Source organism: Cinclus cinclus, chromosome 3 (assembly GCF_963662255.1).
Source record: "Cinclus cinclus chromosome 3, bCinCin1.1, whole genome shotgun sequence".
Lineage (NCBI taxonomy): Eukaryota > Metazoa > Chordata > Aves > Passeriformes > Cinclidae > Cinclus > Cinclus cinclus.
In genome coordinates, this window is record NC_085048.1 from 76,252,287 (window position 1) to 76,279,064 (window position 26,778).

A 26,778-nucleotide genomic window follows, 5' to 3' on the forward strand; every position below is an offset into this window, starting at 1 on the left:
AATATATGTAAGTCACTACTTAGGCACATTACAAATTTTTGTTTTAACAACATTCTGATTTAGGAAACCCACAGGGTCATTGTGGATCTTATGCAGTATAAATGCTTCTTCTACTATGTACTTGCCTGGAAACATAAGCTGTCAACATAAAAAAGCAAGAAAGCTGTGTTTAATTTTTGTTCCTCCTACTCTTATAATTCTCTCTTTTGTTTATAAAACTTTCCACTAATGTATGCTATTTGGAAGCTTAATAACAGAGACAGCACAGCAGAGAAGAATCTTTAACTAGAGGCTTCTGAGAGGCAGAACAAAGTAACAGAAGGATGAAGTCTTTCTTGACTGGAAGCAAATAAAACCCTGGTGACAATCTCCCTGCCACTGCTCTGCCACTCACAGAAGCAAGGAGAATAATCCTTAGCAAAGCACGTGTTTTTGTTGAAAATGTAAAAGGCAAAATACTGAGCATAGTGCATAATATGTCAGTGATTCATCTTCCTCTTCCATGCATAAATTCTTTTTTCCATACTGCTCTTCTGCTCACTATCCCCCCCACCCAAAACTCCTTAGGCTTTGAACTCTCATTTACCCAAGGTGTCAAATTCCTATGAAGGAGAAGCCTTTATCCAGGACTCTTACCAGCCACGGGGAAAATGAAATCTAGGTACCTGAACTAAAACATAGCATTGATTTCTGCAGAAAATTAAAACCAGAACTTTTCCTTTATGTTTTGGCTGCTGCAAATCATGAGTGCACCTGGAATACGGCCAAGTGCTGTACACGTTGCAAGGGACACCTGGAGGCGAGCTCATTCCAACACCTGCTCAGAACAGGTTCAGGTATGTCAGATTGTTCAGTGCCTTGTTCCTGTCAAATTTGGAATGCCCCCAAGGATGAAAATCCCACATCCTCTATGGAGCCCAGTTCCCAGCATCTGAATACCTCGGTAGAGGAGCCATTTCTCCTCATATCTAACCTTAACTTCTCTTGTTACAATTTGTGTCATTGCATTTTTGTCCTTCACCGGCTGCTGCTCCTCTAGGATGACTCTGGGTCCGTTTTCCCTGAGTTTCTCCAAACTGGTTAACTATAGGCAGCAGTAAGATCAATAAGATCCCACCCTTCACTCTTTCCTCTCCAGGATGGAGATGCTTCTTTGCCTTCCTCATACACCCCACGGCGCAGCCCCCCCAGCAGCTTGTGGCCCTGCACCTCCAAGGCTGGGCCCACCCCGGTCCGTCCTCTACCAGCAAGGCCAGAAGTGGCTGCGGCAATCCCGACGTGTTCTCGGGAGCGCTGAAGAGAGTGAAGAATCCCTTCCCTCAGGCTGCTGGCCCGAGTTCCCGCTCTAGGGCTCGGTACGGGCTCTGTAACCCAGCTGGCCTTTGCTTTAAGGACGCGGTGTTGGCACAGCCTGGGCCGGGACCTCGGGCCAGCCTCTGCAGGGTCGCTTTCTGTACACTGGGCATCCAGCCGGTGCTGATATAGCACAGGGCTGTTCCTGCTGCACGCTGGACTTCGTCAATCTGCAGCTGCACACGCAGGCAATAGGCGGCACTGATGGACGATGTAGTTTGGGTTGTCCCCGAGAAAACGTCACTGCGGAAGAGAAAGCCGGAGAGGAGACACCGGGATTGTGTCCTCACTCGGAGCAGCGGCCAGGCAAGGACGAGCAGACATGTGGCGGGACATCCTTCCAAACGCATGGTGAGATCGGCTCGGCACGGGGAGGAGGGACTCCGCACTGAGCTCCCCGAGGCCGGGGGAGAGAAAGCCCCGGGAGGGTCACCAGGTCGTGGGAGAGTGGGAGTAGGCAGCTGAGGTCCCCTGAGCATGAGTGCGGAGGAGGTGCCGGTCCTCTGAGCCTGCTTTTGTGTCGCTCAGGGAGCTGCTTCTGGGACAGCGCAGGGCTTGTGCTACTGCCTGGAGGGCTTCACACCTCTGCTCACCCACCTCCAGGGTGTAAGTGCAGGGGGAGATTGCTACCTGTTGCATAAGCTATGTGATCTTAGGAGCCCTGTTCTTCCATGCCTGGAAGTGACTTAAGGGAAAAAAAAAAATCACACATAGGCTGTCTCAGCAAGTGTTACCAAACTGCCTTGGAGGCTACCAGGATATCCAGTACAGGCTCCAGGTTCCACACTTCAGACAGCAGAGGGAAACAATTCTGCGTGATAAAAAACTCCACACTTCAGACAGCAGAGGGAAACAATTCTGCGTGATAAAAAACTCCCAGTGGACTTGAGTTTTCATGGATTAGCAAGTCTTTTTGTTTTTCGGCATTTGATTTGGTTTGTTTTCTCAAAGTACTATAATTATTATACTAAAGAACTCCCTAGTGTGGCTGTGTTCCATGAGGCAGAGTAACGAGACTTCCTTCTATTGTTGCCAGGTTTTTAGACTGTGCTTTTGTACCAGAATCTGCTAGGCTTAAAGGGAACCGAAGAGGATACTTTCTTCCTCTATCAGGCAGGGGGAGACCTAAAGACGTGATATGCAGTCAGGAGTAGCTAGAAGTGTCAAAAGCGCAGCAACTCATTAAACTCTGAACAGGGAAGGGTCCCACAAGCCTCTGCTGGTGCCAGCCCTGCATCACGAGCAGCACCACATGGCTGGCAGCAGAATAACCCTGGAACTTGGAATTCCCCTGCTGTGGCTGTGCACCTATTGCAACGCAGCAGTCAAAGTAAACTATTTTCTTGGCGGAGGTTACAGAGCTGCTCACAGGACGAAACACTGCAAGGACCCCTATGCAGTCGTTTACTGCCTTTTGTCTAAATTGTGCTGAAGGAGGGAATATTAGAGCAACAAATTATCTAGCTAAAGCACAGCCCAGAACACATTGTCACTTTGTACAGAGGCAGTGCTTTGTGAGCCCCTCTCTGCCCATCCTTTCCAAAGATGAGGAAAAATAATGGCAGATGTTGCCAGGTGGCTAAACAGCATGTGTTTGCAACCCTGGGCAATGAGTGCTGCTGGCAGGGCACATTCTTTGCACCATCCACAATGGAATGGGACATGGGACAACAATATCAGACTGTAAGGACCTTTCTGTTTTTTTCTCTTTTGTAGGGAGAGCATCTTGTCCAGAATCAGGTGAGTGGAAGAGCTGTTCTGTGCTGCGGTCTCTTCTTTTGGTTAGTGCCCTGATTGGGGCACAGCATCATCCTGCACTCTGGATAACAACAGCAACAAAATCTTTACTCACAGGCTCCTTGCAGACCCCTGCAGGAGCCCCAGAAACCTCTACAAATGCTCAAGGGGAGCTGTAGAACTTGAACCACAAGTCCAAGGGAGGGGAAGGTGCACTATATTTAGGACTGCATGTCTGTAAACTCCAGCTCTGATAACTTAGTTCCCACACCTCAAGTCTGGGACTTTGCTATATAGAACAGAAACAGGAGCACCAGCAGACACTCCTTACTTGACAGCTAGGGGGAACAGCCAGGATTGCCCTAAGAGATGATGGAATCTGTAGGGGAGCTGTGTATGAAGCACTGGCAAGTGGAGCATGTCCAGCACATCCAGCTCTCTTCAGCAGCTGAAGACTTGTGTCTCTTTTCCTGCTCCTCAGCCCACTCTGCCCATGCAGTTTTTAGTCCTGGACAAGTCCAACTGCTACTGTTTCATTCACTGCAGTATCTGCCTCAAAGTAGAGTGGCCTGTATCCTATTGAACTTTGTCCCCCTAGCCATCCTGCTTCATAAGGAAAGGGACAAGGAAGACTTATGATCAGCAAGTCCTGATCAGCAAGGACTTGAGACCCCTAGGAAGCCTTGGTAGACAGAACCCTGCCCCAAATCTCACCTGTGATCTTCAAAAAAAACCCAGAAATGCCCAGTCCCTGCTAACTGCCTGGGATTTGTAGGCCTTTGTCCATGCTCAGTGCCAATGGATGTGCAAACAAGTCTCAGCCCAAGTCTCTTTGACACTGCTGTTGTTGAACACAAGCAATTGTGTGCCTCCACAGGTCTTTTGAATATTCTCAGAAGAATGCAGTCCTGGTCCCTGCAGCTGCCCTGGGGGTTGGAGGGATGCTGCTTTACTGGCTCAGATCTGGACACAAGATGAAGACTATTGACATGGGTGATGGGTGGTGGGGCTCAGGTGAAAGGCCCCTCAAAGGGAAAGAAGATGCAAGCATCCGTCCCTTCAAGATTGAAACATCTGACAAAGAAATCGAGGTACCACTGGCTGGGGGATAAGGAGGTGCACAAAGCTGTGAGGGAGAGGCACTTGAATCACCCACCTCATTGCTTCAAGGTGATGCCTTGGGGGTGACAGCAGGGCACTTCCATGTGCCAGGGCGGCTACCCAGCTCCATTAGATGATGCTCTGGCTCACCATTCTTCATGAAGGGGATTGGAGCTCCAGTCCATTGCAGTGTCCCCTAAAGACTTTCTGAGACAACAACCCATCTGTGCAAACTGGGGCTTCTCCTGCAGGAGGGCCATGCTTTGAGCAGCAGACTTTAACAGTGGGTCTGTGGATGCTGGACCAGGGCAGGAGGGCATTGGGACAGCAGTGGCAGCAATAGGGCAGGATTGAGGGGCTTCCACATAGGAAAGAGTTGCAAGGCTGAAGAGGGATGCCATCTTGACTGAGTTGCAGATCCTCTATCCCTGCATGCCTATCTGACCTAGTATCAGCCAGCAGATCAAGGTGAGATTCTTATTCTCCCAACTGGCAGTGCTGCCAAGCCCATAGTGCCAAAAATCCTGAAGTGAGCTAGCAGCAAGCCAAGAGTAGGACCCAGTACTCTTGGGTGCCCATGGGGAACTTGTACCCTGTAGAAAACTGTATTCCCATATAAACAATTCAGGAGGTTATATAGAGTATGGCACTTCTTCAGGCGGGCTTGTGGTGTCCCAGAGAGCAAAACAAAAGTCAGCAGAGCCAGGAGAGCCTGTCTCTCCCTGCCCTGGCACAGGGCACATGCCAGCAGCTGGACAGCCTGGCAAGAAGGGCTCTCTTCCACAGGATTTGCACCAGCGCCTGGATCGGTTCCGCTTCACACCACACGTGGAAGGAGCCGCCTTCCACTATGGCTTCAACTCCACCTACCTGCAGAAGGTGGTGGCCTACTGGAGGAATCAGTTTGACTGGCACAAGCAAGTGGAAATGCTGAACAAATACCCCCACTTCCACACCACCATTGAAGGTGAGGGGGCCTCTGTGGCTTGCACAGGTTTCACTCAGAAATGCACAGCAAGAAGGGGGGATGTGTAAGAAGTGACAATATTTCAGGTAACCGCTGTGTAACAGCTTAGTGATACCAGTGAAATATAACTAGTGGAGGCTCTAATATTAATAACCTTTTAGGGATTAAGACCATTACTCAGTAGCAAGGGAGGTCTGCTTCAAGATGGGCTTCATCTGCCTCTGAACCCATGCTAACTAATGATGAGGTGCTCTTCAGCCATTGCCTTGAAGCCACCTTTGAAAACCACAACATTTAGCCAGACTGAGGCTGGAATATCCCTCCCTGCCACAAAGTACTCTACCCAGGAGAGTTTAGCCAGATTATACATAAGTGATCTCTAAGTTAGACTTCTATCATGCCCTTTCTCATGTTTCTCTTTTAACTAATGTAATGTTTTTGCATGTGTCTTACTCACATTATGCTATTCATTCAAGTGCAGGTCTACTTGTATACGCTAAGACAAGTTTCTCAGAAGATGGATGCTAATCTCCAGTGACCCCAATATCTCTGTCTGTATGTAAAAGATGAGACAACAGATACTATGCCAGGCATCCCCTTTCAGCCAGGCATCTTCTTGCAGTGGGTTGACTGTAGAAATTCTGCTCCAGATGCTAACTATAGTTTTGCCTAATTACAGCTTTGCCACCCTCCTTCTATAGAATCCAGAAAAGAAACTGTCATGATCCCAGAACTTTAATTTTTCTTTCTTGAATGTGTGGCAGGAATTGATATCCATTTTATCCATGTGAAGCCATCCTATGTTCCTCATGGTCGAGCTGTTCAACCTCTGCTGATGGTCCATGGCTGGCCCGGCTCCTTCTATGAGTTCTACAAGATCATCCCTCTGCTCACAGAGCCAGCCAAGCATGGCCTGAATGAGGGTGATGTGGTGTTTGAGGTCATCTGCCCCTCCATCCCAGGATATGGCTTCTCAGAGGCTCCTCACCAGAAAGGTAAGCAATGAAAAGGCTCTCTTGGAATTGCAGTTTTTGGAGTAAAACCTCAACCATCCCTGGCAGCCCTGGGCACTGCAGTTTGTGAGTGCAGATGCCTGGCTCTTCACTAAGGACCATGTGGCTGAGGCTCTGGGGCTGGCTGTGGAGATTTGCAACACAATGGTAACTGGAAGTCAGGTCTGATTTCCCTTTCCACTGAATTTCTTTCATCTTGTGTTCACTTTCTTTCCAAGGAGTGAGGCACAGCAGTGTTGCACACTGTCCCTTCCTACAGCTCCACACACACAGGCCTCTCTCAGGTCATTGTCTTTGGCCAGGGGAGGAACAACCAGATGCCCTGTGTTTCTCTTTACCTACAGAGTTTGACTCCATAGCAACTGCTCGGATATTTCATAAGCTGATGAACAGATTGGGCTTCAAGGAATACTACATACAGGGAGGAGACTGGGGATCTCGCATTACCACAAACATGGCCCAGATGCTGCCACAGTAAGTAGCAAAGGAAGTCAGTGCAGAAAAGCTGCCTCCAGTTCCTACCCTATGCTCTGGCTCCATAGTCCTACCTTCTGTTTGCCCTGCTTCTTAAACCCTTCTGCTTTGTTTCCTTCATGGACAACCCCATCCTGCATATTCAATTGCATTCAGATGCTTTGTAGAGAATTGATTTTTTTTTTAATCAATCTGAATTTGGGTACTTGATCCAGTCTAGTGTTCATCTCACAGCTGCAGTCAGACTTGTTTTCTAGAAAACTTGGAGACAAAATTGCTTGATTTAACAGTCTATTCCTTAACTTACTTTTAGATCTGTGAAGGGGCTGCATCTGAATCTGGTTTTCATCGCCAGACAAAGTTTGGGAAGGTTGATTAGTACAATGCTTGGGGCTTATGTTCCATGGCTTGTAGGCTTTAGCAGGGAAGATGCTCGACGTTTCTACCCTTTCATGCAGAAGAATGTGTATGACGTCCTGCGAGAGTCTGGATACTTACACATCCAAGCCACCAAACCAGACACTGCCGGTAACGTACTTTCTCTGTATCCCTGTGAACATGGTACACTAATCACTTGTGGTACATGAAAACAGAGGCAAGCCAAATTTGAGAAGCAAGGAGTTCTGGTGACTGAGTATAAGACCCATGTAGACAATGAGTTCCTGGGGATGAGAACTGTGCAAAATGAAGTTCAAAGAAACCACTCAAAGAAAGATGGAGATGTCAAGTATAACTTTTCAAGGTCTTTTAAATAGCATGCCATTTGTCTTGGGAATGAACCCCTTTCCAAAGAGTCTCTCAAGAAGTAAAACACAGGGTCCTCAGGGTCCTAAACTGAAGCTTCAAGAAGTAAATGGGGCTGAAAACAACAACAACAAAATCACAAGCAAGGAGGTGCAACGTGAAAGTTGCAGAAAGGTAGACAAAGCTCAAACACCTGAAAAGCCAGAATGCTGACGTCCTGGGGCCAGTGGGTAAGGACTGTGAAGAAAGATATGGCCATTTCATAATGCTTAAAGGAGTTCTTTGCATCAGTCCCCACTAGACAGGATTCTGGGGTATTGTTTTACTGAAATAATCCCTCATCAGGAAAGACAGCAGAGCTGTTGCAGGCTGGTGTCAGATTTGGAGACCAGAGAACAAATAGCCCCCATCCCAGCAATTCACCAAAGGAGAAGAACCTCAAATTGGAATGCCAATGAATGCCTAGACTATTGCTTGAAGTGATCACAAATCCAAAAAAAATAAAAGGAGATAAACAATATACCAGGTGGGAAGGAGTTGTGGTTGTGGTGGTGTTTCTGGTTGCTTCAGTGTTTTTAAGGGCCAAAAGTGAAAAATGAAAATTAGTATGTCCAGTCTCTGATCAGGAATCTGACAGAATGGTTTAAACAAGAAGAGGTGATTTACAGGGGATAATATCATAGGGAAATAATGCTTCCAGAATCAGAGCTGTGGCACAATCAAACAACTGTAGATCCACTACTGGAACTTATATAATTTCCAAAACTATTTTGTTGAAACCCCTCCCCCAGCATTCTTAAGAAATTGAACTGTATTAAGAAAAGGATTAAAACTAGTTAACATAAGAATTCAAGCACAGGAATAAATCAGCAGGTTCCAAGAGAGGAAGAGAATCACAGAAATCTATGCTGACACCTATAGCCTTTAACAAGATCCTAACTTCTCTATGACTAAAAGTTAATAATTAGATATAAAATTGACAGCCACCCAAGCTTTGGTTTATAAGTGACTGGTTGATAAAGAAGCTGATAAAAACTGGTATAAACAAAGTTCAAAGCAGTTTAATTGGAGGAAGAAAATCATAGTGGGTTAAAGTTTGGCTGCTGCCATATGAGAGAATCCATGAGTCAAAGGTAGTGCTCTCAAAAATCAGCTGGATCAAAGACTAAAACAATTCTGCAAGCTGAAAAAAAAAAAAACCAAACAAACCACAGAATCCATGATATTCAGAACCTGTTGCATTCCTGTTAGCCCTGTTTCTTTGATACATTTTAGAAACAGAGGAATACATCCCATCCTAAGCAAGACAGTGCTCCCAAATATTTCATCTGAAACTTCTTTTATGAGTGTCATCTGTTTACATTTGAATTTGCTGCTTCTGCTACACATCACCAAGAAGACAATGGGACTTCCTTAGCTCTCAGCTTATTTTATATAGGAAATCAACAATTTGTAGGGCCCTCAGTTATGGCCAGAACTCCTCTGCAGGGAATTTGTCACAAATAAAGTTCTGTAAGGGATAAATAAATACAGACTCTACTGAAGTCTCTAGAAAACCCTGAACACTTCATGAAAGTGCAGTTTAATTTGCAATGAAGTATTGCAATGCCAGGCCACTGCAACAGTTCTTCTCTTTTCCTCAATTAGGTTGTGGATTGAATGACTCCCCGGTGGGGCTTGCTGCATATATCTTGGAGAAATTCTCAACCTGGACAGACAAATCATTTCTGCATCAAGATGATGGAGGCCTGGAGAGGTAGGAAAACAGATGCTATTCCATGAGAAGTCTCATTGAAAGAATAACTGCTAGGAACTAATACGAGGATACAGTAAAATACTGGCCCATCCAAGCTGAAATTTAAGGATGAAAGGCTGACATGACAAGCAGTAGTTTACACTTATAGCAGACTGCCTGCACACCACTGCTTCCACATCACATGGTTTTTCTCTGGACACACAGGTGCCAATTCATTTGCTGCTTGAAAATAAGCGGTGATTAAGAGGGACAGAGTCCTTCAGGGCATGAGCTCACTATGGAGCACTGAGGAACAGCTTCCACTTATATTTCTTCCTCTCTCTCTCAACAGCAAATACTCTCTTGATGACCTTCTGACCAATGTGATGATTTATTGGGTGACATCCTCCATTGTGCCCTCAATGCGATACTACAAGGAAAACTTTTCCAAGGACCCTGATCTAAGTGTTCATAACAGGTAATTGCATGGCAAGTTGCAAGGTTGCAAATGAGGTTGAAACATTTGCCTGTATCAATGGTTAGATCACCTACAACAGCTAATTTATTTAGTTTTAAGAAAAAATTAAACTCCAAATTCTTACATGCTTTTGATATAGTTTAGGGTCACTTTTCTTTTGCACTTATGAAGCACAAGTTAGCTTGCAGCCAAGACAATGCAAAAGACTTACCAAAGCACCAAGCACAGCCTTGTATTGAAAATGTAAGTCTATATACTTATTCACCAAACAAATGTCACTTGTAGCTCAGTTCAATAAAAACAAAACTGAAGATCACGGGCACATCTAAGAGAAAAGTTGAAAATAAATTAGGAAGGCTACTGCTTGCTGGAGGATAAGCTAAGGACTACAAGAATTAAGCACAAACCTGGAACAGCCATTTGGAGAGCAGTACTTGAAACCCAGCACCTTGTGACAGCCTGTACATTAACATGATGATTGTAAGAGAGGCTGACCACAAAATGTTGCTTGAGCAGACTTCTCCAAGTAACTGATCATCTAAACAAATGGAGGAGTCTTCTCCTTTGTGGACCGAACCAGCCCACCTTTCTTCTCGAGTCATTTGTTATGCATTTGGGACCAAATTCTAAAGCAAACAGGAGCTGGCTCATTTCTCCAAAGAGTTGTGGTATCTTGTCATGTAGCACAACACTGAAGCTTACAAAAATCAAACTCAAAAGATGGGAAACATTTCAAGATCAACCTCTGCACAAAGTTGGCTCTACTTTACACCTCTACAGGTATAATCTTCTTAAACTCAATGATACCTAAATAGAAATGAAGCTCCTCAGCAGAGTGCAGACCACAAGGTGCGCTGCACGAAGTGGGGACACTTCTCCAGCTGAATGTGTTACAAGAGACAGGTTTTTATACACATCCCCCAGGACTTGCCTCATCAATGCAATTCACTTATGTCTTCTAGGGTTGGCGTACACGTCCCCACAGGGATTGCAGCTTTTCCTCAGGAGATTGTACATGTACCACGTGTCTGGGCAAAGGACGTCTACAAGAACATCATCACTTACTCTTACATGCCACGTGGAGGGCATTTTGCTGCCTTTGAGGAACCAAAGCTTCTGGCACAAGACATCATGCAGTTTGTCCAAAAAGTGGAACAGCTGTGACCCTGCAGCTGAAATACATGCACAGAATGGAAGCAAGTTGTTCTGCCAGTAGCAGACCTTTAGACCACATTTGTTTAATCCCTCAAGATAATCACTTATAGAAACCAGCATTTTATTTTGATAATAATTACACCACTGATTTTTTTAAGTCAAACTCCACATGCTTTCATAAGAAAAAAAAAATCAAAAAGCATCTTGTGTTCTTTCATCTCCAGCACCATATCATTTCTGCATTCATAGTTCAAGTATAATAGAATATGTAAACAGTTTGTTGCAGTAACATTGCACTCATCTGAGGAAGAGAGGTGAAAGGAAGGGGTCAAGGCTTCTGTTTAAAAGCTTCTTTAAACACTTGGGCACCTTAAATACATGTTACAAGCAGCTTTGGAGGAAGCACAAATGGGTTTGATCTCCTGAGCACAAACACTCCTACAGTGAAGTTGTATTTCCTTCAAGAGACCTAGGATTTCATATTCAAGTGGGCACCTGCACATCAGGCACCTTTCTTCCCTCTAATATTTTCCCCAGAACTAGCTTAAGAAGCAGCTACTCCACATTGCAAACAGATATTAATGGATAATAGAGCAGAGAGAGCACTCTAGTGTTCCCCAAACTCAAAAATACCAACTGAAGCTCCTACTACTTTTATCATCTCATTCCATCCCAAAAGGTCAAAGTTAAAATATGCACCAAGTATAGAGGGTTACTTCAATCTTTACCCTCCTCAACAAAGGGTTCTTATCACCCCCATTGCGCATTTTTGATTCGTAACACCAAGCACCCTCACTACCAGTAGGTTCACATTTCTCTTCAAATGGGATGGAGTTATTTGAAGCCACTGAAAGCTCATTACAGCATAGATAACTGCCCAGCTGACTGAAGACAACTCCAGCAGAAACCTAGCTCTAACACACTACTCTCAGGGCTTCTCTCCCTGTCCTGTTCTGCAGTAGACACCAGCCCAGAAAAACAGGCTCAATTCTAAGTGATACAATTTGACTAAGAAAAGTAATTTGGCAGGTAAGGATAGCACAAAACCTGATCCCATTCCCTGACTTCCACACATTTCCGAAGTGTTCAAGTGTAAGTTTTTTCCTCAAGTGAGAGCAATCTTCCATTATTGGGGCAGCACTTCTACCTTTCTCTGAAGAGGGTTAGCAAAGAAACTGCTTACTTTTAATATTATATCTAACCAATTGTCAGGGCTGTTAGGCCTCCACTGTGCCTGTCTCTTTCAATCTTCAAGGCAGCACTAGCTACAAGACTTTTCAGTTTGAAAAGTTTTACTTTGGAATGTTACAGAACAGAGAGTGAGTCATGATCAAGTGTAATTTTATCAAATATATGGGCAAACACTTGAGTACTCAAGTGGGGGGCACACCACAGCAGCTGTGGCTGTTGCTTGCAGGGTTGCCAAGGGGCCCCTGGACACAGCTCTGCCCACCTCCATAGCAGCCCTGGTGGTTCCAGTCCTTTGCAGAGGAAATGCCTTCATCCAGCCCCATTCCTTACTAGCTGGAAATAAATCCCTTTTCAACAATATTACTTCTGTGTCCTGCTCCAGTTTTGCCCTCTGGGCTTCTTGCTATGGGGAGCCTTTTAAGGACTGCAGATGGTTTTCCTCCCAAAGAGTTATTCTGCAGGAAGTAGCTTCACTGAAGACAGCCTATGGACAGCATGGCAAAGGCAGGGTCAGAAAATGACCATATTAAAAACCCAGAAGGAGATTGTATGTGACCAGCATTTTCCAGTTCAGCAAGCGCAAAGCAGGGGACTTTTACTCCCGACAAAGTAATTCATTCCATGTCACAGATCAGGTCCCTAAAGAATCACTGGACCTGTGTGCAACTGCACCTTAAAGGGGATTTGCCTTCAACAGCTAAGGAAATAAGGACAATAGATGAGCACAGCAAGCTATAGGAAGTCAGTAGACATCATGAAGAAAAAACTCATACAGACATGGTTCAAAAATACATGGTTGCATTTGCTAAAATTAAGATCTAAATAAAAAAGTTAATCAATATTCCAATTAAATTTCCATGGAAACCATTCATTCACTAACGCCTTTGAGGGTCACTGGTGCTTGGAACCAGACATAGTCCTCCCAAGCAGGTGCAGCATGCTGTGGAGGTGAAGCACTAACATGGAGGCCTCCATCACAGGACAACTTAACAGTCAGCTTCCTCCCTCGGGTCGGCACTTGGTAGTTGAGCTTGGGCCGGAACCACTCAACACCACAGTCACGGTGTCCCTGGACCAGGACAAGAGTTCCTGTGACAGGGAGAGCCTTAAGTTCACTGAAGACATCAGCAACAAAGAGGCGGTGAAAGAGCTGTCGAACACAGGGTGCAATCTGGAGGCTCTCTTCAGCAGCACCCTCACAGAACCCTTCCAAGTTCAGCTCATAGAGCTCCTTGGGGTTCATGACATTGCCACCAAGTAGGAAAAGAACCCGAGGAACCAGCGTCAGACTAAACATGACTTCCAGGTGCTGGAACAATCCCTCCAATTCCATCAGCAGCTGCTGGCACTTTCTGCTTGCCAAACCCAGGGAGAGTGGCTTCCCAGTTCCATCTCCATCCTGGAAAACAAAAATTCAGATTAGTACATTTAATTATGAACATGTATTTGTTCTAATATACTCTGCAGAAAGCATGGCCCATCCCAGAGAGTCAAGGAACAAGTGATTTGTGTTCATTTTGAAAGCTATAGATACCCACATCAGGAAGATGCACACTTTCTCTCCACATCAGGAGATAAGAGGAACACAAAAGCACAATCCATAACTACACAGTTTGACTCTGAATCACACCACTGATGAATTCCAACAGGAATTAGAAGCCCATCTTCAAAGATCGCTCTGAAATCACTTAATAGCTTTTTTTTCCTTTTGCTTAGAGGTTTTAGCGTAACAAAGTAGTAATAAGCTTTGAGAGGAAAGTAGGAAACAACCAGTTACGAGCAATTCGTCGACACCTTCAGCAGCCTAAATTTAACGTTGCCTTCCGCCTTGTTTTTAAAAGAAGGGGTAACGTTCAGGGATACAGCCGCAAAAAGCGCCTTACTTTAAAAGCAGCGACACGTTGCTGTGCGAGTCACCGAGCGAGAACAGAACAAGCAAAACCCAAACGCCACGGCCCCACTAACCCCCCAGCCCGGGAGCCACCTCCAAGCACGGGGATGACCCCGCGGCCTCACCTGGGCCGCCCGCCGACAGAAGTACGCGAGCTGCTCGTAGGGCAGCGGGAGCTGGTTCCGCTGGTGCAGGACGTGCTTCAGGAGCTCGCAGGCGAAGCGGTAGCCGCTGCCTCGGCACACAGCTCCCGGGAACGCCACGGCCACCGCGGGGCTGCCCAGCACCGACCGATCCCCCTGGGGCCTCATCCCGCCGCCTCCGCCACGATCCAGGCCCGCCAGCGTCAGGGAAGAAGGAAGCAGTAACAGTCCTCCCCAACGGCCGCCCCGGGTTTAAATGCCGCCGGCGCGGTGCCTCACGGGAGGGGCGCACGGGCCGCGCCGTGCGCCCTCCGGCGGGGGAGACGCCGCGATTGGTGGGCGTGCAGGAGGCGTGGTCTCAGTGTAGCCCCGCCCCTCCGCTCGCCGTCCCGGTCCTGTCCCGGGGCCGACCGGATCAGGCCGTGGCGGGAGGTACGCCTGTTTATTGCAGGGCTGTCCGGGGAGAGCCGCAGGAAGCGGCTTCGCTGTCCTTTGCCCCGCTGCCGGCAGCCCTGGCGGCTCCGGTGTCTTGCGGAGGAGCTGCACTCGCGCTGCCGCGAGGAGGCGGAGGCGGGGAGCGTGCACGGAGCGCCGTGTTTGGAAACATTGCACCCGCCGCCCCATTGGGTGCCGCCACCAGCGCACGGCGAGTGGAGGGAGGGACGGCGAGAGGAGCCGCTCCGAGGCTGCTTTAGAGGAACAGCGGCCACGCGGGCACAGCGCCAGGGAGGGTGTCTGTTGTACGCAAACAATCATCCAGCGTCGCCTTCCCCAGGGCATGCGGCGGGGAAAGAGAAGGCGCAGTGGCCGTGGAACTGGAGACCGGGAGTACACTTAGCGCAGGGATGCGGCACACAGTTAGAGGATCTTTTGCTGTTTCGGCCGCCGCGCCCCCTCCCCTCCCCCACCCCCGCTTGATCTTAAATGTGTCCTTTGGGATCGCTCTGTATTGGGCTGCTGCCTCTGGGTAGTCATGAGGTACCTCCAATGCCAAACAGCTTCGAAAGCGTCCCAGTTTTCCGAAGCCAGTCTGACTGATCGCTCAATGTCAATAGCCAGGGAACCCGGGGCTGCGAACTGCAGTGGGGTAACCCACGGGCGTCCGCGGATACCGGCGAGCGGGGTCCGGGGAGCGGCGGCATTCCCACGTTGTTGGCCGCGGCCGACAGGCGGCGCCCTCTCCCTTAGACTCCAATTCCCATCAACCCCCGCCAATAGAACCCGTAGGGGAGTGAGCGGGTCGCGCCGCTGAGCACGCCGGGAGTTGTAGTTTCGAGCGGGCGGTGCGCGCTGCGTTCTCGGCGTTGTAGGCGGGCGGGACTCGCTTTCCCGGGGCGCCGCGCGGCGGTCGGTGACGCCGGAGCCGGGCTGGCGGGGCCGGGCGGGGAGCGGAGCGGGCTCTGCAGCGGGGCGGCGGGGCCGCGGTGTCCGCCATGGACTCGCGGGTGTCGGAGCTGTTCGGGGGCTGCTGTCGGCCGGCGGGCGGCGGGGCAGGCGCAGCGCTGCGCGGACGCGGGGGGGCCGCGCCTGGCGGCGGCGGTGGCTCGAAGACGAAGAAGAAGAACGGGCGGAGCCGCGGAGGGAAGGCCAACAACCCCCCGTACCTGCCGCCCGAGGTGAGCTCCGGCGGCCGCCGCGTCCTGTCAGCCGGGGAGGGAGCGGGACCAGGCCCGGGGGCGGGGGAGCCGCCGCTGAGGGCGGGAGGGTCCGGAGGGCCTGTCCCCCCCGCACAGCGTGTCGGCACCACGGCCGGACCCCGCAGGGTGGGTGGCGGGTCTGGCTGGAGGTGCCGCGGCCGTGCAGGCGTCGGGCTGACAGCAGCCGTAGGAGCGGTCCTGCAGTCCGGCCCCGGGAGCTTGCCCCGCACTCTCCTTCGGTACCCCCCGGTACCAGCGATTTCCCTGCGGGGTTCACCGGACCCTGTCCGTGAGAGGTATCGCGCTGCCTGGCGTCTGTCTGTGGGTGCTTTGCCGCCTGCGATCCAAATAGCTTCGAAAATAAAGCTTTGCTCACCTCGTAGTTCCAAACATCCCGTTTGCATCTCTCTCTCCCCGGGAGACGATCTGGTGGGTCTGAGCCGCTTTCCAGCTGCCAGACGGGTTCTGGTGACTCCCTTCCCAGCTAATTTGACAGCTGTTTCCTTACATAGGGCTGCAGCTGGTATGGACGAAGGGTGAGGCACTTGTCCCTTGCAGCAGGAAGAAGGGGCATTGGGAGTACGTGTTTGTGTGCTCAGCTGGGGCAGTTGTCACTACTCTCATACAACTGTCACTGTGGGGAGAATTACATTGGCTTGGACTCAATTGCTCAGCCGTAGTCAGCGAGCTTTCTGTAAAATATATAATAGCCTGTGCTGGGAGGGAGCAGTTCTTCCACAAGGCAGGCATGGGACTCTTGGGAAGATGGGGAAACAGCACTTTGCTACTGTTAGATCTTCTCCACAGGTAGTGCCCTGCAGCTGCAGTTTAATTCTTGTTCCTTTAGGCTGGAGGCTGGACAGTCCCCTGTGGTTTCCACACAGCTTCCTGTTTCTGGCTATCCTGTGCAGTGTGTGCCCCAGCAAGTCTAGGCTTGTTGCTTTTCTAGTCTCAAGTGCCTTGGAGAAGACCCACTCCTTTATTTAGATGACTGTAGTAGGTGAATGGATTTTTTTTCTTAGAACTGGGAAGCTGGTAGATGGCAAGAGAGGAAAACCTGCTACAAGTACTTTTTTCTCATGGCACAGCTCTGCTGCCAGAGAACTGAGCTGACAATTCGGAACTTACTTTTGGCCTTTTGCCACTGTAAGCACTGCTGTGGTTAAGAGCTGAGCTGGAAGGCAAGGAGAGGGCTGTTGCTTCTCCTGACAAGCAAATAGGTGTCCAGAGGAAAAGGAAGTGCTTACTGTTGCCAGCCCGTTTAGACTGATAGAGTATGTGGCTTCCTGAGAGCTCCAGCCCTTTCTTAGTGGTCCTTATACTGAATCAACGGGAAAAATTACTTAAATATTGTGTATCTACCTGTAAAATGAGATATTCATTTCGGAAAGCTGGAGCCTGTTTTGGTTGAAGTGAGCTTGATGAATACCCAGGCCTTTCTGTTACAACCCCATTTGGCTTCAGCCTTTCCTGAGAAAGTACTTCTGAGCATATTGTGTACAGACAGTCCCAATCAGGTCTGTTTCTCCAGAACTCTGGCCAGTGACTAGCTGGCAAAGGAGTCATTACCTTTCTTTTTTATGTCTGTAGTCCTTCCTTGTTGAGGGAAGATACATAAGGATGTGGAAATAAGTCAGTGAAAAACAAATTGAGTGATGGAGAGTATCACTGAGCAGGAAAGGAAGCAGAAGCTTTTGTTCTCAAGCCTTTTTTTTTTTGCACATTGGATGGATGGAAGCTGCTGGATAGGGTGGGAGTGGGATGCTGTGGGTGGCATTTTGTGGGTCATGGATGGATGAGGGGAGAGACTTTAAATAATATGCTGGCTTGTGCCTTTTTGAAACTGGAACTCTCTCTCTCTCTGTGACTGTTAGGCTGGCCCTATTCTTTACTGTCCAGAAACACCCCCCCCAACACTATTACCCTTGTGTCCCACTCTGGTTTTGTCCTCTGGTGTTCGTGATGTAGGATGCAAACAGCACAAACAAACCATAAGGAATGTTCTAGTTGAGTGTAGGAAAGAATGGCAGAAGGCTGGGGCCTAACACACTCTCTTTTTGCCACTTTCCTTCTCTTTGAAATCCTTAGCGCCAGCTTCAGAATATATGGGCAGCTGGTGCCTGTAGAATTCCCTGTGGACACAGCATCTAACTCTTCTGTCTTGTTTCATTCTCTGACCAGGCAGAAGATGGGAACATCGAGTACAAGGTGAGTCTTTTGAGGTTGCAGAAGGTGGTCTTCCTCCCAGAGGGTTATTTTACAGTGAGTAACTTCACTAAAGTCAGCCTATGGGTAACTTGGCCAAGGAAAGGACAGAAAATTGGATACTGCACTAAGGAACTACCATTCACCTTCTGTATCTCTGTGCCAAGCTTTACCTAGTATTCTGAGCTGGAAAAGTTTGATCTCAGTACTCATTTTTAGGAATTTCTTCTAGTATATGATGCCTACTCTATTTTTCTTGAGAGAGAGTTGCAGATACCCCTGAAAATGGTTTGCCACTTTGCTTGTGGCCGCTCTGCTATTTGCATTTACTGACTCCTGGATCACAGATTGATCCCAGAGCGTTGTCTTTAACCCAGCAGCAGGCAGGGTACAGATCCCTTTGTCATGAGGCAGGGAAGTTCTACCATATGTTTGTACCTTTGTGAAACCCTATCTCACCTGTCCCATGGCTTCTGTTCAGACACTAATACAGGCAGTGCTTTCTAGAGGTGGGTCAGAGTTGGGAGCATTGCTTCACAGAATTGGGCAATGAGACTGCCTCTGCATCTAGGCTGCGACTAGAACTACCCCTCTGTTAAACAGCTAAAGCTGGTGAACCCCTCGCAGTACCGCTTTGAGCACCTGGTGACACAGATGAAGTGGCGACTACAAGAGGGCCGAGGTGAGGCTGTCTATCAGATTGGTGTGGAGGACAATGGGCTGCTGGTGGGCCTCTCAGAAGAGGAGATGCGAGCCTCGCTCAAGACACTGCGCCGGATGGCAGAGAAGTACGTGCTCCCTTCCATCTGCAGGGCCCACGAGTGTGAACAGCCTCTGGTAGAGAGGCTCCCTTCCTGGAGTCCCCTGAGCAGCTGGCAGTTCCATCCTACAAAGCCCCTGTATGACTTACACTCCTTCAGTCCTGAGGCTCTGGAAACATGAGGAAAGTTACAGGGCTTTTGGCTGAAAGCTTGAGGCTCCTTCCCTGCTATCCCCAGCCTTCATCCCAATAGCTTTGTCAGCTGTTATCATAGAGGTGCAAGAGCAGTCAAGTACAAATGTGTCTCACTGGTTCCTTTTGTCTTTGTGGCAGGGTTGGGGCTGACATTACAGTGCTGCGGGAGAGGGAGGTCGATTATGACAGCGATGTTCCAAGGAAGATAACGGAGGTGCTTGTCCGAAAGGTGCCTGACAACCAGCAGGTAGGGACCTGTGGTTTGGCTGTTTTCTGCTCCTGTAGACCTAGAAGCTTCGTACGAGCAGCTTCCTTTTGGGATGGGAGCCCGAATCCTAGAGGCACTTTGTCAGATGTTTTCCCATAGGAGATGCTTTAACGGGCTGGCAGAGGGAGGCTTGATGATAATGCTTCTTATCTCCAAGATTGTGATTGAGGCAGATGTCAGTGCAGGAGATTGCCTGGATGAGAGGTGGAAAATTATTTCACTTCTATGGCAGTGATTCTGATGCAGACCCATGGGCAAACAAGGAAGGATTTAGAGCTTTGCTACAGCAAATGGCCTTTTTGTGATACCAAAGCCTGGTATGTCATATCTCAACTCTAGAGAGTGTATCACAACTGCTGGGCAGTGGTTTGCTTGGAGCAGGAGTGGAATCTGAGCCAAGATTAAACTGCATAGAGTCCCTGATGTAGGGAAGCTCTCTGAGCTGCATCTCCACTGCCCAGTAGTGCTTGTGCACTCAGCACAACAATGGTTAAGTTTAATGATTTCTTTGTTCTTTTTCCTGTAGTTCTTAGACCTTCGAGTAGCTGTCCTAGGGAATGTGGACTCAGGGAAGTCAACACTGTTGGGTGTCCTAACACAAGGAGAGCTGGACAATGGGCGGGGCAGAGCACGCCTCAACCTCTTCCGACATCTTCATGAAATCCAGTCAGGAAGAACATCAAGCATCAGCTTTGAGATCCTCGGCTTCAACAGCAAAGGAGAGGTAAGAGAGTGGGTTGCTGAACTCAGGAAGCTGGAGGAAAATAGGATTATCCTGCTGTTAGAACTGTGAGTGGGACAGGAGGGAAGAGAGGTGGCACGGTTCTGTGTCCCTTGAGCTTAACCTGAGTGCTGGTTGTCCATTTGCAACACTGTTTCTTGCACCCATGGGGTATGATCTCTACTTAGTAATTCTGACATCAAAGTGGGTAGGTAAGACCTGGGTTTTCTTTACTTGTCTACTGGGGCTGCCTCTCTCACAAGTTCCTTGTCCCTTTAGGTGGTAAATTACAGTGACTCCCGGACAGCAGAAGAGATCTGTGAGAGTTCTTCCAAAATGATCACTTTCATTGACCTGGCTGGCCATCACAAGTATCTGAAAACAACCATTTTTGGCCTCACTAGCTACTGCCCAGACTTTGCCATGCTGGTGGTTAGCGCCAACACTGGCATTGGTGAGTGTTGCCCTGCCTGCATGGATTGACTGCAACATGTGAAGAGGAATGGAGAATGGGGGGAATGGGTCCTTGTCAGCTGTAAATGGTTGTCAGAAAAGTTTATCCATTTGTAAGCTTCTACTGATATCTTGTAAGCCAGTGTCTGTGAGTGCCTGGGAGGGGAGTAGATCTGGGATCCTCTTACCAGCTGTAGACCACATTAAACTGTACCCTGGACAGGGAGGCTTTGTTTGGGATTTGGGGCTGTGTTTCTCAGAAAAGAAAACAACTTTGACGTATTCTTAGGGGTGCTGAATCCCAAAGTCTTGTAAAAACGCATCTGGAGTTCTCCCACATCTATCGCTGACATTTTTGTGACTGTTCTCTGGCAAACTTTGGCCAAAGAATGAAAACTACTGCATCTTTCTGAAGCAGACAGATCAGTCACAAAATTTCTTGGTGGTTTTTATTTTTCTGGACTGATGTTTGGTTTTGTTTAAAATAATAATTGCGTTTTTTTGATGCGTGATGACCTATGCAGTTACAGTGAAATCTCTAGAGTGGGCCCATGGGATAGCCAGGAGACACAGCTATCAGCATCAACAAGCTACAGCAGTGACTGCTGCTGCACCTACACTCTTTCTTGTCTCCTGCAGCGGGCACAACACGAGAGCACTTGGGCTTGGCCATGGCCCTCAAGGTCCCCTTCTTCATTGTCATCAGCAAAGTTGACTTGTGTTCAAAAGCTACCGTGGAACGGACAGTGAAGCAGCTGGAGCGAATTCTGAAGCAACCAGGCTGTAACAAGCTCCCCCTACCTGTGAATTCAGACGACGATGCTGTTACAGCAGCACAACAGTTTGCACAATCTCCCAAGTAAGGGACTATTCCTTTCTTCTGTTGGGAGCAGGCAATTCAGACTGGGCTGCCATGCGGAGCTGGGGAAGGGTGAACACTTGGGAGGTGACTTCATCTTGAACATCTCTGCTCCTTGTCAAGTTTCCTACCTTTCCATTCTCCAAGAAAGCATTTTCACCTCCTAGACATTTTTCTGGGCTCTGGGAGCAAAGGCTGCATTAGAGTTACTTCATGAGAAAAATATGTGTTGACAAGGGATTGGTGCTTTGACCAAACATTGAGGCAAGGGTTACTGTGGAGTTGTACCTAGCCTTCCTGCTTTAGCCAATTACTGGTGTAGTAGCCATCTTCCTGCAGGTCTCAGTAGATTCAGAATCTCAGAAACCCTCTGGAGCTGCACTGTGGCCTTCTGCTTATTTCTGTCTATTTGTGTCTGACAGCATCACCCCAATCTTCACACTGTCCAGTGTTTCTGGGGAGAACCTGGATCTCTTGAAAGTCTTCCTCAACATTCTCCCTCCACTGACCAACAGTAAAGAGCAGGAAGAATTAATGCAGCAACTTACAGAATTTCAGGTGGGTAAGGGTAGTTTGTTTCCAGTTCTGATACTGGACTCATTGCTGTGCCATGGGAGAAACGTTTGGGAAATTTGAACACCACGGGTAGAGATATGGTGAACTCCTGGACTATTGAGAGACATTAGAAAAAGGAAATTGGTCCTTGAAAAAAGCCTGGTAGGCTGGATCTGTCTTAACCATGAGATGTCTGTCTCAGGGATAATTTCTCTGTCTGCTGTTTGAAAGGCAGAGGTTTGTTTCTCTAATGGGAGGGTAGTGGGAGTTGGTGAAGCTCTGTTGACGGCATCCAATGACCAGCAGAGTGATCACCTCCTTTCACACAAGGGTCAAGCTCTTTGTTCTCATTCTGGAGTGCTCTTTCATAGTTGCCTGTCTGAGCAGCTTATTTGTGTTGCCTTGCTGCAGGTTGATGAAATTTATACAGTGCCAGAGGTGGGGACTGTTGTGGGAGGAACTCTGTCAAGGTAAGTGAGCTTAGGCAGATATGTGTGGATATGAATTGTTGCTGGAGTTCCCACAAGGTTAGAGTCACCTGCTGCAGAAATGGAAGCTGCGTGAGGCTCAGTCCTGACTGAGCCAAGTGAGAGTCGAGCCCTTCAGGGTGTTGGGAAGTGACATGACTAGACCATTGGTAATACAGTGGCAAGCAGACAGTCTGCTCTAAAGGTGCTGTATTAGGAATGTGTCCTGAAACATGCTGAAAGAAGGCATGCTGGAATCTAGAGTTGGCAGAGGTTAGGTGTAATCCTAAGGAGTTGCTTTCTTCCTTCCTCAAGTAGGGGGAGGAAATGTAAAAGGTAGATCCTCTCTGATTCCAGCAGGGGTTAACTGCATGCTACCCCATGAAAAGGCAGCTGTCCCTCTGTGTTCAGGAACTATCAGAGCAGTTTGCCACCAGCACATCCACACTGAAGGATTGTCATCTGAGGTCTCTCCACCAGAAACTAAGCAGTGTGGCAGAGCACTGGGGGTGCAGTGGCCCTTGTCTGTACTTGGGATTCTTAAGAGTGATAGTGTGGCTCTCACTCCTGCTGTAAGAAATCTCGATTCTCAGCAGCTTTGTGTCCCTGTTAGTTGGTCCAGGGTAAGAGTCCAAAGACTTGTCCCTGGGGAATTTGTTCAGGTTAATCTTGGAGGGTGAAACGTGGGATTAACTGTGTCCTGCTCTTCTTCCCTGGGCAGTGGGATCTGCCGAGAAGGGGAGAACTTGGTGGTTGGTCCCACTGACGATGGGAAGTTCCTGCGGTTGAAAGTGTGCAGTATCCAACGGAACCGCTCTGCCTGCCGTGTGCTGCGGGCTGGGCAGGCAGCCACCCTGGCCCTCGGACCCTTCGACCGCTCCCTGCTGCGCAAGGTTAGTCCTGCTGTTGCCAGGTTCTTCACTGGTCCAGTGAGCAGGGCTGGAGGCTTCTCTGGACACCTCCCGTTGGTAGGGTGGGAATGAAGTAGAAATGATTGCAGGAAACTTGCTGGAAGGGGAGGAAATGGCCAGGTTACAAAGTACAATGAGTACAAGGCTGAGAGTGGGATGCAAGCCCAAGTTACAGAGTGGAGGTGTATTTGTGGTTTTGGGAGCTGTTCAGAAGCAAGTGGACTGGCCCTAACTGGTCTGAGTCTTGGGTTGTTCTGCAGGGTATGGTCATGGTGAGCCCAGAAATGAACCCCACCATCTGCTCAGTGTTTGAAGCCGAGATTGTGCTGTTATTCCATGCCACAACTTTCCGGAAGGGGTTTCAGGTGACGGTGCACGTGGGGAATGTGCGACAGACGGCTATCGTAGAGAAGATCCATGGAAAGGTAGGCCAGGGGAAGAAAAGGGAGGAAGATGGGCCTCCTTGTGGGGTTTGTTGGGATTCCTCCACACCCTCTAGTGGAGCTGGGGGCTGCTGGTATTTTGAGTAGCTATCTCTCTTCCTAGGAGCAGATTGTAGCTCTTTATCCTGCCCATTTGGTTGCTTTTCCTCCAAACATGTTAAAGAAGAGAGGTGAACTCTCCATTCTTCAGAGCTTGCGTCTTCCTGTCTCTTCTTATGTATACAGTAATGAGAAAGGCTCAAGCCATGCAGTCTGAAGAAGGCTGCTCATTTGCCTCATCTTCTTACCATCCACATATGCATTCATCATCTTGGGAGATGGGTCTAAGGTCTCCCATTTTCCTTTTCAGGACAAGCTGCGGACAGGCGAGAAGGCAGTTGTCTGTTTCAGGTTCATCAAGCATCCTGAATACTTGAAGATTGGAGCCAAACTACTTTTCCGTGAAGGAGTCACCAAAGGCATTGGGCATGTCACTGACCTCCAAGCCATCACCACCAAAGAAAACAGCCTGGAGGAGTCCCTGGCACCTGGACAGCTGAGCTTCTGACTACCAGTAGGTCAGAGAAATCTCCACTCACCAGCACCTGGGGAGAAGGCTGGAAGCTCCTGTGGCTTGCTGAGCAATGCCTGGAGCTGCTGCTGTCCCGTTCTAGTGTGGATGTCCCTCCTCTGCACTGTGAGATGGAGCATGGGAGAGTTTCTTGCATTCAGTGCCGTACGTGGGACAAGTTAAGCATGTCCTCCACATCACCTGCAGCTTTCATTACCCTGCCCTCCTTCAGAATAGATCAGAGGTACCTGCAGACCTGGGCAAGCAAGTTTTGGCTTTGATTACTGTTTGAAAATTGCTGGTTGGGAGGCACAGCACGCTTGAAGACAAGCAGCGAAGGGATGTTTTTCCATCTCTGACACAAGGTCTGGTCCCGTTTCTGCTCTCTGAGCACTGGGTTGATAACAGTGTTCTCTCAAGTCATCCTTCAGCACATCCTTCTGTGCAGGAGATGGAAGAGGCCATGCTACCCACAGCGGGCTTGGCTGAACATCTCAGAATGCTTTCAGGACACTTTTTAACCATTTGAATCTTGGCTGACTTTAATCTGCTGTGTGTCCATTTGTGCATCGGTTTTGTGTTACTCCAGTCTGAGTCTCCTACTGTTGGACAGATGTCCTGTTCCCCACTCACATGTACATATTTCATCAGCATCCTCTTTCTGACTCCCAGGAAGCTGTGGCTGCTCTGAGTGGCACAGCCTTCTGACATAACATCATGAACACAGAGTTTGTATTTGCATCTGTTCCTTGCAGCAGCAGTACAGGAGGCCATTCTGTGGAGCAGAGCAGGGCCTGGGCCTATGCTGGAGTGAGCAGGTTGTTTCCATGGATGTTCACCTGAAGGTGCCATCTACATATTGGTAGCAGTGATTTGCAGCGGGTTCCCTGGTGTGGTTGGTCCTAGCCCACCTTGTTCCTCACATGCTTGCCTTAATGTGTGAGGAGGACAGGCTGTGTTACCTACACAAAACCAGGTAACAACTGGTTCTGTTGTGACAGTGGCAGGATTTTTATTTCTCTTGGAGCAAGAATTCCTTTCTTTCCATTGCCACTGGTGTTTATTAGAGGAAAGCTGATGTTGCCAGCAAGGACTCTGTGTAGAGTGGAGCACAGGTCTCCCACTCTGTCATGCAGCTCTGCTGTGTTGCCTGGAGGGTGCAGCAGGGTCTGTAAAGCTGTACATAGGCTTTTGGTTTTATTGTTGACTGTTAGACCAAATGTGTCTGCTGTGAGCAAAAGGCCTTCACCAAGCCCTGCTGGTTGGTGTGGTGGCCTGCTAGCCCTGACTAAAGAGAAGGGCGAGGGCCTGTGATTGCCCTTGGACACCCAAGTGGCCCTTCTGCCGTCCCTGTGCAGGGACGGATGTGGGTCTCTGTGCTGGGTGAGGCCACTGCAGGGTGGGAAGGTGGGGGCAGCACCCTGCCAAGAGCGTGCTGAGGTGGGAGGAAGCCTGTCAAGTGGTGGAATAAATGGAGGGAAGGCAGCTTAAGTGTTACAGGAATGACCTGTCCCTTGGAGGGAGCACCAGATCCAGCTGAAGACTGCTGCATCCCCAGCAGAGAGAAAGGAGATGCTGGCTCATGGTCACTGCTCAAGCAGGATCCCTTTTTTTTCCTGTTCTAGCAGTGGGCCGGGTATTCAAATGACAGTCTTTGCACCAATGCCTGCAAGAAGGACAGGCCCCAGCTGCCAGCAGGCTCTTTCTTCTGGTGCTAGTGGGTCACAAAGAAAATTGCCTGGGCGTGGGGGACTCCAGCTCTTTGCAGCAGCACTGGTGTTTTTTGCCCCAAAGGGGGGTGCTGTGACCTTTTCTGAAACAGCTCATGGCTGGTCTCACCTCATCCCTGCCATCTGTGGCATGACTGTTCTTGGTGCCATGCTCTTCATAATTGCTGTTTTGTTGTCTTGAATTTTTCTAGTGCTGGGGATTGTCCCTGTTCTCCAAGCATCTATATAAATGTACAGAATAAAGATGTTTTATTGAGCTTGTGGCTGAGTTGTACAATGAGTGAGGGTGGAGCTGGGCTCTTACCCTGCTGCCCTTGGAGCTAGGTCACAGTTGGAGCTGGCTACCCTTCACCCATTCCTAAGCTTCCTGTGTTCAGCCCTATAAATACCACGCAGTGCTGTGGAAAGAATGCACGCGCTCCTGTTTACAATCTTGCGCTCCCGGCTTATCTGAGTAAGCCTGGGTGTGCAGCCCGAGGTGACAGGCAGCCACGTCACCCTGAGCACAGCACTTTGGGCTGTTGTGGGCGGAACAGGCTGCGGCGAGAGCCTCCTCACAGTCATAAATTCCCCCAGAGCCTAATTAAAGAGACGCTTTCTAGGGCACACATCTAACTGGTGATTTGTTTTTAAAATAGCTTCGACCTTATCATGAGGTTTGTGACTTGCCTCGTCCCCATGAAAACAGGTTGTTCCCTTAGGACAAGTAGGTTTCCCTGTGGAGATGACTTGTGACCGAAAGGATTTGCCTCTTCTAAACTTGTTTTTGTGTCAGATAGTGGCATCTGCAGAGTCCAGTCCTGCCAGACACTTAGGAAATGAGATGTGCCACTGTCACAGGAGATGAGGCAATCCTGCCAGACTGGTTGCTGTTTCTCTTCATGAGAGTACTTTGGGAAACTTGTCACTTTGCAATGTTAGGACTGTCATTAGTGGGAGTGACTCCATAATTCCTTCCTCTAGTGATTACCAGAACTGCACGCACCAGAATGAGCTTTTTGTTCTTGAAATCTCACATCTGTGTTGTCAAATATTAGACTCC

The 26,778-nt window shown here is 48.7% G+C and overlaps 3 protein-coding genes across 3 annotated transcripts; 2 read left to right on the forward strand and 1 right to left on the reverse strand.

Annotated features, from left to right (window-relative positions):
• The first annotated feature begins 1,564 nt into the window (after positions 1–1,564).
• On the forward strand, positions 1,565–10,766 carry LOC134042084 (epoxide hydrolase 1-like). The gene is given in 10 exon segments (XM_062489176.1): positions 1,565–1,704; positions 3,070–3,093; positions 3,968–4,181; positions 4,978–5,158; positions 5,923–6,153; positions 6,516–6,645; positions 6,959–7,173; positions 9,037–9,145; positions 9,477–9,602; positions 10,565–10,766. Coding segments are annotated over 10 exon segments (1,572 nt in total).
• Positions 10,767–10,861: 95 nt separating this feature from the next.
• On the reverse strand, positions 10,862–14,256 carry MAD2L1BP (MAD2L1 binding protein). Its single transcript, XM_062489177.1, has 2 exons — positions 13,965–14,256; positions 10,862–13,347 (listed from the first exon to the last, which is right to left on the reverse strand). Exons 1-2 carry the CDS (start codon positions 14,148–14,150, stop codon positions 12,817–12,819), a joined length of 717 nt encoding a protein of 238 aa, XP_062345161.1. The 5' UTR covers positions 14,151–14,256; the 3' UTR covers positions 10,862–12,816.
• A 934-nt stretch (positions 14,257–15,190) lies between these two features.
• Positions 15,191–25,992, forward strand: GTPBP2 (GTP binding protein 2). The gene is made up of 12 exons (XM_062490231.1): positions 15,191–15,598; positions 17,801–17,827; positions 18,428–18,612; positions 18,918–19,026; positions 19,574–19,771; positions 20,048–20,222; positions 20,861–21,080; positions 21,503–21,638; positions 22,047–22,105; positions 22,824–22,995; positions 23,274–23,438; positions 23,806–25,992. Exons 1-12 carry the CDS (start codon positions 15,416–15,418, stop codon positions 24,001–24,003), a joined length of 1,827 nt encoding a protein of 608 aa, XP_062346215.1. The 5' UTR covers positions 15,191–15,415; the 3' UTR covers positions 24,004–25,992.
• Positions 25,993–26,778: the final 786 nt, after the last annotated feature.